Below are 13,909 nucleotides of genomic sequence, written 5' to 3' on the forward strand. Positions count from 1 at the left end.
TGATGAGGGTAGGTATTTGGTAACATTCTGCCCATCAAAACTTTAGTTTGCCACACAAACCTAGGGCAAATAACATAATTCATAAATGTATAAACTACAATACAGGCTTTAAACGAGAAAGCTAAAACAAAGAATCAGTATACTAGTAGTATGCAGAGGTAGGATTGCTCTTAGATGAATACATGTTCATTATTCACACACATTCTTCACACACTGCATTAGACAAAATAACTTATCAAAACTGACTGACACATCTTCACAGTGGCGGATCCAGGGAGGACCGCAACCGGCGCACACCCCCCCCCCCCCCTTAATTTTTTGTTGAAACAAAAGAAATAAAAAGAAGTTTCTGTAAACAGGTATAAATGCACATATGCTTGGTTTGAGCAACTTTGATCACAATGCAAGCAAGGCTATACCATTTTCAGACAAATCTGCAGTGTCTAGATTTTACATTGTCACTATCACTACCTTCACTTTCCATAATTACATGGTTATCTAAATTTGTAAAATTCCTGCATGTACAACCAGGACCACAATTTTGCCCCTGTTTTTTACATTTGCACTGCTTATTCACACACTTATTTTTCTTACATCAACATTGTCTTGTTAAATATGCAACATTATTTCTTCTTTGTTCAATGTCTCTTGTAAATCCCAAAAAAGTCAGCAAAAGTAGAATCTTTTTCCTGAATAACTGAAAAGCAGCCATATTGAGTGATGTCTGGATACATGAATAGTGGGACATGTCTGGGGCATTTGCCCAGACAGTTAGACAGTTCTCTCCCAGCATGATTACAACCTGTGAAACCTAAGAGCAGAATGAGGGGGCAGCAGTTGATCTTCATGAGCATTCTACTGACTTGGGGATACACCTTGAGTGTTATACTGAACAAACAAAATGGGTTTAACTAGAATAATAATTTACAGATGCAATCCTGTACAGCATTCAATTTACCAGTTCCTGCGGGAGGGTCATACAAACAAGCTGTAATGGAGCATTTCCGGCATGTTCCATCTCTTGAGCACTCTTGGCGTTGAGCAAGAGCTGACTGGGTTGGTATCCCTGCAGTGGCTGGCTTGGTGGGGCATTGTTGACTTGGGGCAGGGGAGATGGTGTTTGGTTGGTGTCTTCATACACCTTTGGCAAGAAGCTGCTTTTGTGGCACATATCTGGTAAGGGGTTGGTGCTGAAAGGCAAATCAGAGTTTAAAAAATATTCTTCAAGAAGAACTACAATTACATGACAGCCAGAGAAGGATTACAGTCATTCAAGCTACTGCCCATAATTCATTTGACTACTCTTAAAATGTGTACAATTAAATTTCATGACTTAACGTTCAGAGGCATCTTAAATAAGAACATTACACTTTTTCTATTGCTCAATAATCATTAACAAAAATTTACAATACAACTGTACCAACTAAAATTTCAATTTATTAATCCCTGTTTGAGGAACTAGAGTGCAAGTTGAAAAGAGCAAGAATCATAACTTACAGATGCAATCCTGTATCCAATTTACCAGTTCCTCCGGGAGGGTCACACGCTTGGATGTTCTGTCTCTTGAGCATTCTTGGCGTAGAGCAGGAGCTGACTGGGTTGGTGTCCCCGCAGTGGCTGGCTTGGTGGGGCATTGTTGGCTTGGGGCAAGAGATGGTGTTTGGTTGGTGTCTTCATACACCTTTGGCAAGAAGCTGCTTTTGTGGCACACATCTCGCAAGGGATTGGTGCTGAAAGGTTAATTCAGAGTTCAAAAATATATATACTTTGAGAAGGACTACAGTACAATCCAATTACACAACAATTATAATTATTCTAAATATTTGTCAGGAATGAAACTAATTGCAAAAATGTATACAACTGGAATTTATACAGTTCAATTCCAATGGCATTTATAAAGGAGAGCATTGTCTTTCTATTGTTCAAAGATCATTATAGAAATTTTACAAAGAGGCAAAAGAAAAAAGTGAAATAGCAACAATTGAGATGAAAATAAAATGACATTTGGCATGAACGCAATCTATACGAAACATGCATTTGTCAAGTCTATTAAAACACAGTGGAACTAGAAGTAAATAATATTTCATTTGTCACAAAAACATTGGTACATAACCCCATTGTATTCAAATTGTCAAAATGCTAATGCTACGACTGTGATAGTATGACTAGTATGAGGTGGTACATTATTATGATTGTACATACAATGTATTCCCATACCACCATAATGTATTTTGAATTCATCAAACTATAGGATGTAGAACTTAACTCAACTGTTGGTTCTATTAAAAATAATGATAATAATGATAATAAAATAGTGCAGGGTCTATGCCAAATACAACAAGGGAAATTGACTGATGTCATGTACATTTTACTAGTAGATCGTACTCTGTCATGATCTAGACCTATATCGATCTCTGTACTTTAGTTCTAACCAGTAGTAGCGCTAACTGTGATACGATACCGTGGACGACTATTTTACAGAACAGGACATCTAATGTATATACGGGACTACGGCCAGTGCGTGCGCGATCAAAACTTGCCACTGCAGAGACAAAATCGAGTCCGGAATTCTCGTTAACGTGAAGGTCACGTGACCCTACATGCATACAGATGGCATCGCAAAGCCAATATTTTCGGAAATTTGCTTCGACTTTGGGTGCAATTTTGATCACTTCGTTTATTTTTGAGCCAAAATGAGGCTGGTATCAAAATTTCCGCTAGAATCTCATCTATTCAAATAACTGATTAAAATAACCATAGGAGTTGTAGATGGGTCAGGATCCAGCAATGTATCAGTGCATGTCAAAATCAGATTCTATCGCAAGCAGCTTCTTATATCCATTGTATCTCCCTCAAAAAGTGTCAAATTCAGCTAAAAAAAGTATGGAATTAATCGTCTTTTATTGGACTGCAAGACTTACCCGGTCACGGCTCCGGAAACAGGTTCATGGCAACTTAACAACGAGCGATGTTGGGGATATACATTTTGCGTCGACAAAAAGCCTCGTCGCCAGACACATGCGCAGAATTCCTGCGCGTGGAATGAATTCGGTGGATTTGCTCATTAGCATACGACGCTGCGGACTGACTGAATAACCATGACTAAAACACATTCAAGAGACGAATGGGTATATAAGCTTGCCAAAGTTAGCAGACATCGCGGACGGGTAGATTGTGATGGTTGAGTTTCCGATATGACGTTAAAATGACACTTTCGTCGCACTTGATGATGTTGTTCTTCTTGATAAAATCATTATACATGTACCACGCGTGTCTGCATTCGTCCAGTTCAGGATGAAGCAGTTCATCATTGAAAAGTTACAATTGTGTAAATTATATATATGTCGTATAGTACTCAGAATAATACGTGAACACAACATCTCATTCTGCCTTACCGTTTTGTTTTTGCCTTTGACTCGTATCTTAATGCTAGATCATAGGACCCTCTTTTCTATTGTGTTATCTATTCAATTTTGATTTAGTAAACTTTTTGTCTGTCCTTTCGGTTATCTGATTTCAACAGTGAGATTATTATATTTTAATGTTTTCCTTTGCTTTTAAATTAATATGACTATCACTTACGATTACAAACCTTGTCTCACTATGAAGAAGCGACTATACTTCAAACCGAAGAGAGTGCCATTGAACGAAATGATTTCCTTGGCATGCTTGCCTATACTATACGTCGCCTCGGATTTTCCAAAACTTCCAAGTATGTCTTTCGAAAAAAAAAAAAAAATGTTGAAGAGACAGATAATGAAGAGCCCATTGTTTTACTCGCTCACAATTACTATTTCTTTGAGATCTTTACTCTTGTTCGAAATTATAATCAAATCAGAAATTTTATACCTATCTCGATATCTCAATTTTATCATAAAACTTTATTTCATTAAATTTTATTTCATTAAACAATGAACTGAAACTTGTTCAGTCCTGGATCCAGGCAAATAATTTGTCACTAAATATTGATAAGACGCATTTTATGCTGTTCAGCAATTCTCTGAACTCTGTTTTTGATTATGTTAAGATCAATGGTATCAATTTAAACCAGGTATGTAGTATCAAGTTTCTGGGACTTCACATTGATAGTGATCTATCCTGGAAAAGTATATTTAAGTAAAATTTTGTCCAGAAACATTGGAATTTTAAACAAGCTGAAATATAATTTCCCCATACATATATTACAAATGATATATTCAACAATGATTTCCCCTTACTTCAACTATGGAATTCTAGCATGGGGTAATTCGTCCAAATTTTTGCTTGATTCGCTATTCCTTCTTCAAAAACGCGCCATCAGAATTATCAATAACGCCGGATATTTATCTCATACAAATGAATTTTTTCACAAGAATAAAATTTTGAAATTGATTGATTTGTTTGATTACAATCTAGGTATTTTCATGTATAAATACTCAACGAATGATCTTCCTGCTGTTTTTCTTCACATGTTCAAAAGAAACTACTCAGTTCACAATTATCCCACCCGCCAACGGGACGCTTATCACCTTCCACGTACTCGCACAATTTTCGCGATGAAAACAATTATGTATGCGGGACCGAAATACTGGAACGACCTCCCCCCTGAACTCAAAGGTTGTTTATCACTATCATCCTTCAAATGCAAATTAAGACAGTATTTATTGAATAATTACGCTACATCAGCTCATTGAAATTCTGTTTTGTGCTGTTCAGGACTATCCCGTTATACTGTACTCCAGGGTTGTTGTCATGTTAAACCAGACTTTAAGAGCCCAGCTGTTTGCGCCCTTAAATTCTATCACTGTGTTTATGTATAATTTTCCTTCTTTAAAGATAGCTGGGACGAGGAAACAGCTGGTATTTCACATTTTCACTGCACTGCAACTGGTTGTTGAATGTCCTTTTTAATGGATTTGCAGGTGCATGTGTTCCCTTCTTAATACACGCAATGTACACATTTCTAATACTGTCTGAACGGTATCATTGTTATTATAACTATATTAAGTCATATTGTATTGCCAGAACGACAATGGTTCATCCGCCTATATACAGCATGTGGCTTTTCCGACCCCTAACCTGCACTAGAGAAGAATTTGTTATATAACTGTATATTTGTACTTTTTTATTTTGTTTTTCTCTTCTGTTCCGGTCATTGTTGTACCCGTGCTCCCCTTCTCAATCTTAATAGTCCAGGCGCAGGGACCCAGAAAAAATGACTTCGTTCAACCCACCCCGCAGAAAAGGTTTGACTGCATAGGGTGGTCGGTTGGACTCTCTGGAACACCCCTAGGTAGTATGTGATTCGAAATTGTGGTATCAATAAAATTTTACAGGCCATTTTAGTTGCGACAAGACCTTATTGTTCGAAAAAGAGTCTGCGCACGCCAAGACTACTACACGCACCACTAGCACTGCTACAGGCGCCAGTGCCAGTGGTGCGTGTAGTAGTCTTAGCGCACGCAGACTTTTTCCTCGGCAAACAAGGGTTTTTGCCAGCAAACTCACTAGCTGAGGTCAGTGTAGTTTAGTTTCTAGCCGTTTTTATTTCGTGTATATTTTTTCCGAGTTGCAGCAAGCCGAGTGAGGTTGCATACCCAGTGATTGTGACCCCAAACCGTTCGGGCGTCGCAATCACTTGGTATGCGCCTTCGCTCGGCTTGGCACAATAAAGTGGGCTTCTACACATGCGCAAGCTGCAACTCGGAGAGATGAAAACGAAATAAAAACGACTAGAAACTAGACTGGGGTCGGTTGCGGCTGGCACTGAAAATTACGACATAATCACAGTTTTTTGCAGTCATTTCATGAATGATTCCTCAAAACACCGTAAAACCATATATATATATGTTGCTAGAGATATCAGCAAAACAATGGGATACATTGTAAGTTAAAATATTGTGCATGGTTACCATGGTAACCAGATGTATACAGGTGATTGATAATCCAAAAAATGCCTCCAACTGCTGCAAACTTTGGTATTTTTTGTCCAGTTTTTTTTTTTGTAGATAGGTGAATTAAAAACAAACATTTCTATTGATTATTGTTCAAAAAAAGTTTTTTCCTGTTGCCATGGCAACCAGTAATATCCAATCAGGATTCAGCTGTCAATACTTAAGAACTAATGCCCATATTTTCAAAAAGCTCAATAAGCATGTCATTCTGCATAATTGTACCATTTACTTTTAACACATATTTGACTTCAAATTACAAGCAAATGTTGTTTCCAGCAATGTATGGACACAAAATTCCCTTCAAAATCTATATTAATACAGAGAGCAAAGCCGACGATATTCTGATACTAGCTTTTTAGAGTATATATTTACAGAGAAATGGTTATTCGAAACAACCTTGGAAAAGAGCAGAAGAAAGCAATTGATTGTTCTTGTTCTTAAAGGAAATTTATTCAAGAATGCAGATAAATTCCTTTCTAAAGAAGGAATATACATGTACACTGCATTATCCATCAATGGAATTAAAAGCGTACTTTTCGTTGGTAAGCTATATATATTTGGACAACTTGTGGTGATATTTCATAAGCAAGTTCGAATTACCAATTCTTTGTTAAATATGAATTCAATTTTTCATTTCTAGTGTGAAGCCTGTTACTAGAGCTCACAGTGTGATGGATTGACTTTCAGTGCTTTGTTATACACACACACACACACACACACACATATATATATATATATATATATATATATATATATATATACCAGTATTTTAGCTTTATTTTCAACAAGTTTATTTGTGGATCGAGGTATTTGTGAATCAGGGTATTTTAAGGACGTCTCAGGGTCAGACAATCAGACAACTTTCTGTCTCAAATATACCATCAGCATAATATATGTTTGTACCACACCAGCGTGCGATTAAAGTGAAAAAAAATCTCGAGTGTAAATACTTTTTCGTGCTTTTCGTGGACTGTAAGTGCACGGAATTTGAATCATTCTGTTTGTTATAGGCTATATCTAAAGTGTAGATACATTTTTTTGTGCTTTTCGTGGACTGTAAGTGCACGAAATTTGATTCATTCTGTCGATATAGGGTATCATTATTTGGACAACTTGTCGATATGGTGATATTTCATAACCAAGTTCGAATCGTCAGTTCTTTGTTAGATATGAATTTCTTGTTATGCCTGTTACTAGAGCTCTCAGTGTGACTGACTTTCAGTACTTTGTTATACATTACAGTACAAGTTTTGTAACTTTTTGTTCAACAATTTTATTTGTGGATCAGGGTATTTTAAGGACATTTCGGGCTCAGATAACTTTCTATTTTCCACAGTCATTTATAAGTTTGCCACAACAAAGTAGGATAAAGTGAAAAAAAAATATCTGGAATCCAGACACGTTTGTTTATTTTGCCTTATGTGCTCATGATCACCCATTGTAGGTCGGGTCTTAACCCTATAAAGCCCAAGCTATTTTGACCCCTTCCAAGCCCAAGGGGGGGGGGGGGCGGCACATTGTGCCCCCTACCTAACTTCTTTATTATATGATGTATGACCGTCATATTTGGCACATGGGTAGAGCAACTCATGCTCTACATGACCCAACATTTCTCAAGGCTACCCACTGAGGGCACTATTTCCCAAAATATAAAAAATACATAGAGAATAAGCTAAAATCATGTTTTTTCTTTCTATTTCTTTATCCCCAGTAAATATGTTGTTATTTTATATTAATCATTTCATATTTACTACAATGGAAGAGCAAGTCAACGTTCACTATTTGTTATGGTTGAAATTTCTCAAGGTCAACATGTGGGGCGTAATTCATTACAATATAAAGAAATATATGAAACCTATTACGTATTGCTTGGAATGGGTTCATATATTTGTATCACATTTCACATTTTCAAAATACTGAAATTTTAAGTTTACAGATTGATATTATGATAAACAAATGATCGTCGCTTGCCCGAAAGAAGGGAACGAGCGCGCGAATACGCGTAAAAATAGATTTCGAGAAAAGACCTGCATGAGGTAAGATCATAAGCAATATCATAAAATTTGTAGATTATTCATTATAGCCACTTTAGCTAGTACCAAATTGGAATATTATCTGTTCACTTGTGAATTTTCAGCAGTATTGATATTCAAATAGCAAAGATATAGTCAATTGAAACTTTAAATTGCGATTTTCTCGAAATCTATTTTTACGCGTATTCGCGCGCTCGTTCCCTTCTTCCGGGCAAGCGACGTGATATTCCAGGCAAAGCTTGTGTGAAGATAACACAAAATAAAAAGGTAATCTTTGAAAAATGCTGTATTTTCGATTATTTCTATTATATCTATTGTTTGATGCCTATGTTATATAGAAAATAAAGGAAATAATAAGAAGACCATTTCAGGGTAATTCTCAACCATAATTACTTCACATTTCTTTCCTTCAGCAAACTATAGCCAAGAAAATCCCAATTTCATCCATAATTATATTGTTAACTGAAATTGAAACAGAAAATCATACAAAATCTGACTAACATGGTTGTCAGTTTACGGTTACCATAGCAAACAGGAATATCGGACATACCTAAATTGTATATCAAAATTTTTGTAATAAGATTTTAGGAAAAGCCACCAAATTTGGTTGAAATCGGGTAAAGGGTTTAGGAGCGGCAAATGAAGATATGGTAGGGGGCACAATGTTCCCCCCCCCCCTGGGCTTTATAGGGTTAAGCTACCCACCTCAACACTACAAAGTTAACCTGGATAAAACGGATAGGACCCCTAAGATTTTCCCTCATTCTCTCCTTAATAGCATTAATTCATTACTGCACGTTTTAATACAAATTTACATGTCATGACTTTTCATTTTATTTTTTATTTTTAACCCTAGCTTACCAACGAAAAAGTACGCTTTTAATTCCATTGATGTATAATGCAGTGTACGTGTATATTCCTTCTTTAGAAAGGAATTTATCTGCATTCTTGAATAAATTTCCTTTAAGAACAAGAACAATCAATTGCTTTCTTCTGCTCTTTTCCAAGGTTGTTTCGAATAACCATTTCTCTGTAAATATGTACTCTAAAAAGCTAATATCAGAATATCGTCGGCTTTGCTCTATGTATTAACATAGATTTTGAAGGGAATTTTGTGTCCATACATTGCTGGAAACAACATTTGCCTGTAATTTGAAGTCAAATATGTGTTAAAAGTACGGTAAATGGTACAATTATGCAGAATGACATGCTTATTGAGCTTCTTGAAATTGTGGGCATTAGTTCTTAAGTATTGACAGCTGAATCCTGATTGGATATTACTGGTTGCCATGGCAACAGGAAAAAACTTTTTTGAACAATTAATCAATAGAAATGTTTGTTTTTAATTCACCTATCTACAAAAAAAAATGAACAAAAAATACCAAAGTTTGCAGCAGTTGGAGGCATTTTTTGGATTATCAATCACCTGTATACATCTGGTTACCATGGTAACCATGCACAATATTTTAACTTACAATGTATCCCATTGTTTTGCTGACATCTCTAGCAATATATATATATATATATGGTTTTACGGTGTTTTGAGGAATTATTCATGAAATAACTGCAAAAAACTGTGATTATGTTGTAATTTTCAGTGCCAGCCGCAACCGACCCCAGTCTAGTTTCTAGTCGTTTTTATTTCGTTTTGATCTCTCCGAGTTGCAGCTTGCGCATGTGTAGAAGCCCATTTTATTGTGCCAAGCCGAGCGAAGGCGCATACCAAGTGATTGCGACGCCCGAACGGTTTGGGGTCACAATCACTGGGTATGCAACCTCACTCGGCTTGCTGCAACTCGGAAAAAATATACACGAAATAAAAACGGCTAGAAACTAAACTACACTGACCTCAGCTAGTGAGTTTGCTGGCAAAAACCCTTGTATGCCGAGGAAAAAGTCTGCGTGCGCTAAGACTACTACACGCACCACTGGCACTGGCGCCTGTAGCAGTGCTAGTGGTGCGTGTAGTAGTCTTGTCGTGCGCAGACTCTTTTTCGAACAATAAGGTCTTGTCGCAACTAAAATGGCCTGTAAAATTTTATTGATACCACAATTTCGACTCACATACTACCTGGGGGTGTTCCTGGAGGTCCCATCTACCACTCTGTGTGGTCAAACCTTTTCTGCGGGGTAGGTTGAACGAACTCCTTAATTAAGGCCCGTACAGGAATTAGCGCCTTGACTATAAACTCGTTTTTAACCGGGACCTACGCTCAACAAGCTCGCTTTTAAGTAGGTTCCTTCATATTTCTTCAGCATTCATTCACAGATTCCAAACTTAACAGATCGACCGCTATTTTGTTTTACATATTTGCAATATTCTATGTATGTCATGTATTTCATTTAATTTTGTTATATTTGATTTACTTTTTCATCGAGAAATATGAAAATAAATTGAAATTGAAATTGAAATTTTATCGTGTGATACCACTATGAGATTGATAACATCTCAATGTAGGAGGAGCTTTACTGGTGAAACCTTACAACCTGTATTTTACTCATGTGAGTTTGTTTTATTTCTCCATTTTTACAAATGAAATCATCATGACAAAACCAAATTGTTTCACATCAAAATATTCCAAACTTGAGCAGATTAGTGTCTATGTTAAAGAAATGAGTATTGATGCAAATTATGTAGTCAAATTCGATATTCATTGGAATATGTGGTGTATACTTTTATTTTGTCCCTATTTTCAAATACTGTAAGTCGCAAGGATTCAACAACTGCCTGTTAGTATGTAAACTATACGACTCATAATATAGACAGGGGCCACAGAACCGGGGGGGGGGGGGTGGGGGTGCAGCCCCCCCCCCCCCCACACACACACACACACATTTTGTTCGTGTAAAAAAAAGAAAAGAAAAGAAAGAAAAAAAAAAGGAAAAATCGGGGAAATTTGAAATTTGACCTCCCTGTAAAGTTCCCGTCTAAGCACCGGCGAAGCAAAAAGGGAGGGGGGCCCTTAAGATTCTGAATAATGCTGAGTGCACAAGACTTATCACTTACATTCCGAAAAATCAATAAGTTCCCTCGTGTACAAGGGAATATCCCCTTTAAATCAACCCTTTCCTCTCTCAGTTCCCCCGATCATTTTTTTTTTTATTCCATCAAATATGCGTATACGAGATATCTAAATTTAAACTTTAAAAAGGCAAACCTCCCTCGTACAGGAAGGGTGGGAATAGCACTCTCCCAAGCTTTCTCCCTGTTCGCCCCCCCCCCCCCCTGCACTGTGCATACAAGTAGACTATTTGAATTGATATGTCGCTACACTTTGAATTTTCCAATATGCCACAAAATGTGTGCACCATTAAAACGTTAAACTATACAATTAGACAATACAGAATCTCTTATCCCCTCCCACATCAACCTGGTGTGTCTCCTTCCACAGACTTGCACTTCTCTGATTGACAAATTTCCAGATAGGGAGCCTATTCCAACCGAAATGTGCGCCAGATTGTTGAATTTCAGTTCTAATAATGAAAAAAAAAAAAGAAACTCCCTCGAATATGGAAGGCGTATCTTGCCACCCTCCTATTGATTGGTCTCCATTATTAACTGAGTGCACTATTGAGAATGACAATTCAGAATTTTCCACAAAAAGTGTGCTTCAGATCGCTTTATTTCAATATTCTAAAAACGCAAAAGCTCCGTCGAGCGGGAGGGGGCATCCCCCTCCCACACCCTAGATTTTGTACATACACAGATGCGAAATAAGAGCTAAATACCGTGATTTTGCTATTAACACTTCCCTGAATGAAAAAGCCCTAATTATTTCAATTATCTTTTTTTTTTGGGGGGGGGGGATGGGGGTAGCTAGAAAAAAATCTAAGTATTGCACCAAAAATTTGCACCAGATCGCTTAATTTCAGGTCTGAAAATGTAAAATCACCTTCGTGTGATAGGAGAAATATCCCTTATGTACACCCTCATGTGCATACCTTTTCTGTTTGACTGCGGTTTAGCAATTCAATTCAATTCAATTCAATTCAAACTTTATTTCATTTTTCGAAAAGAACATAAACATTTCACTTTCTTTGGTACAGAGAATAAGGTTACATATAATCAAAACAGAGTAAATTGAGAAAACATAATTGTGGAACCTTGGGGTAACAAATAATGTAGTAACGAAAATTGACTGAAGTGATATAGACGATATAACATTACACAAAATATCGAAAAATGGAGGGACCCACTAAAAAGGCAATGCTTGTAGAATGTGGGCCCCTCAGGTACAGAATGTCAATAGAAAATGAACTGATGCAAAAAGGGGAAAAATTGGGAATAGAGTCAGATTAAAAAAAAAAAAGTCTGGAAGCCCAATAAGAAGACAGAGTAACAGACAGACACACATACACAGGCGAATGAACATTAAACGAGACTGGGACGACAAAACTTATAAAGGGGGACTTAAATACAAGGCAGAACGAGACAAGACTGTCATAATAGGAAGGCGATACAACGGACAGGAAGGCAAAACAGATCCAGCGATCCTCGACAGAATTATATCGAAAAAAAATAATGGGATGCGTGGAAAGGATACGGAATTATGGAAAAATAGAGAGAAATAGATGCGGAAGTAATACAAGTAGAATCGAATCTACTCTGTAAGTGTCTCGGGACACCAGGGACGAGAAAATATGTGACAGTATTATTATTGGTAATCAAAAATTCTTCGAAAAGAAATTAAAATGAGCCAACAGGCTTGAATCCTGTAGGAACATGCAATAAGAAAGACTTTAATCCCCTCTTAAATGAAAATATAGAGGGTGCAATTTTTATGTCATTATTCAGAAAATTCCAATAAGTTGGGCCAGTATAGATAAGTGTGTTCTTAGCAAGAATTGTTCGTAATAGGGGTAAGTGAAATTCATTGGAACGTCGAGTGGGATAGTCATGGAATGATTGATTTCTTTGAAACATAGAATCGAAAATGGAGGGGAGTGAGTTGTTGCTGTACGTATACAAAAATTGCTCCAAATTAGATAAATACAAATCTATCATTTTTAGCAGTTTATTAGCGGCAAATAACATATTTGAGTGGGAGGGTATGAAAGGATAACTGATGACACGGAGAGCTTTCTTTTGAAGAAGGAACACTCTATCCAGTAGGTTCTGGTGAGTGTTGCCCCAAACTAAATCACCATAATTAAGATAAGGCAATATCAATGACGAATATAACATATGTAATGATTTTTGTGGAATATACAATTTCATTCTATTTATAACACCTACATTACGTGAGATTGCGTTGGATATATAATCAATATGTAACTTCCAGGAAAGTTTGTCGTCAACAATAATTCCAAGGAATTTAAAAAGTGAAACGCGTTCTAAATGAAAATCATTCCAAACTATAGCTGTACTCAAAGTGTCAACAGTATTACTAAAAATCATATATTTCATTTTTTGGGGGGGCATTCAAGGATAATTTATTGGCTCTTACCCAATTATTCACTTTTTGTAATTCAGTATTGACTATTTGAACAAGAAAATTAACATCATTGTGGGCAAAAAATACACTGGTATCGTCAGCAGAATGGATAAAGGACAATACATCAGATGCCTGACAAAACATGATGCCTGACATCAGATGCCTGAACAGACAGCGTTCATGAAATTCATTGTAAGAATTAATAAAAGAAGTTTGTTTAAATGCTATCACTTTATAGGCAAATCATTGTTCAATAATAATCCACACAAAGATATCCTGCTACCTTAAACAAGAGTGGGCCGTTTCAAGTCGATAAAACACGCAAAACATGCATCAAAATGCACCATTTACAACATCAAAATGCTAAAAGTTCTCATGTGGGAGGGGGGACACCCCCTCTCACACCCTCCCCCTCTCGCTCGCTCCTCTCGCTCGGGCTCGATCGCTTCTCTCCATCGCATTGTAACCGTGTAAGCGGGGGGGGGGGGGAGAGGGGGGGGAGGAGGCT

General features: G+C 36.9%; 1 protein-coding gene across 1 annotated transcript; it reads right to left on the reverse strand.

Moving 5' to 3' along the window:
- Window positions 1-303: 303 nt before the first annotated feature.
- On the reverse strand, window positions 304-1,634 carry LOC140237127 (uncharacterized). The gene is made up of 2 exons (XM_072317070.1): window positions 1,498-1,634; window positions 304-1,190 (listed from the first exon to the last, which is right to left on the reverse strand). Exons 1-2 carry the CDS (start codon window positions 1,632-1,634, stop codon window positions 950-952), a joined length of 378 nt encoding a protein of 125 aa, XP_072173171.1. The 3' UTR covers window positions 304-949.
- Window positions 1,635-13,909: the final 12,275 nt, after the last annotated feature.

Source organism: Diadema setosum, chromosome 13 (assembly GCF_964275005.1).
Source record: "Diadema setosum chromosome 13, eeDiaSeto1, whole genome shotgun sequence".
NCBI lineage: Eukaryota > Metazoa > Echinodermata > Echinoidea > Diadematoida > Diadematidae > Diadema > Diadema setosum.

Coding starts and splice junctions, on each gene's coding strand:
- LOC140237127 (XM_072317070.1), bottom strand. CDS start 1,634: ATGCCCCACCAAGCCAGCCACTGCGGGGACACCAACCCAGTCAGCTCC. Junction 1,191..1,497: donor TTGGATACAGGATTGCATCT/GTAAGTTATGAT, acceptor TTTGCCTTTCAG/CACCAACCCCTTACCAGATA.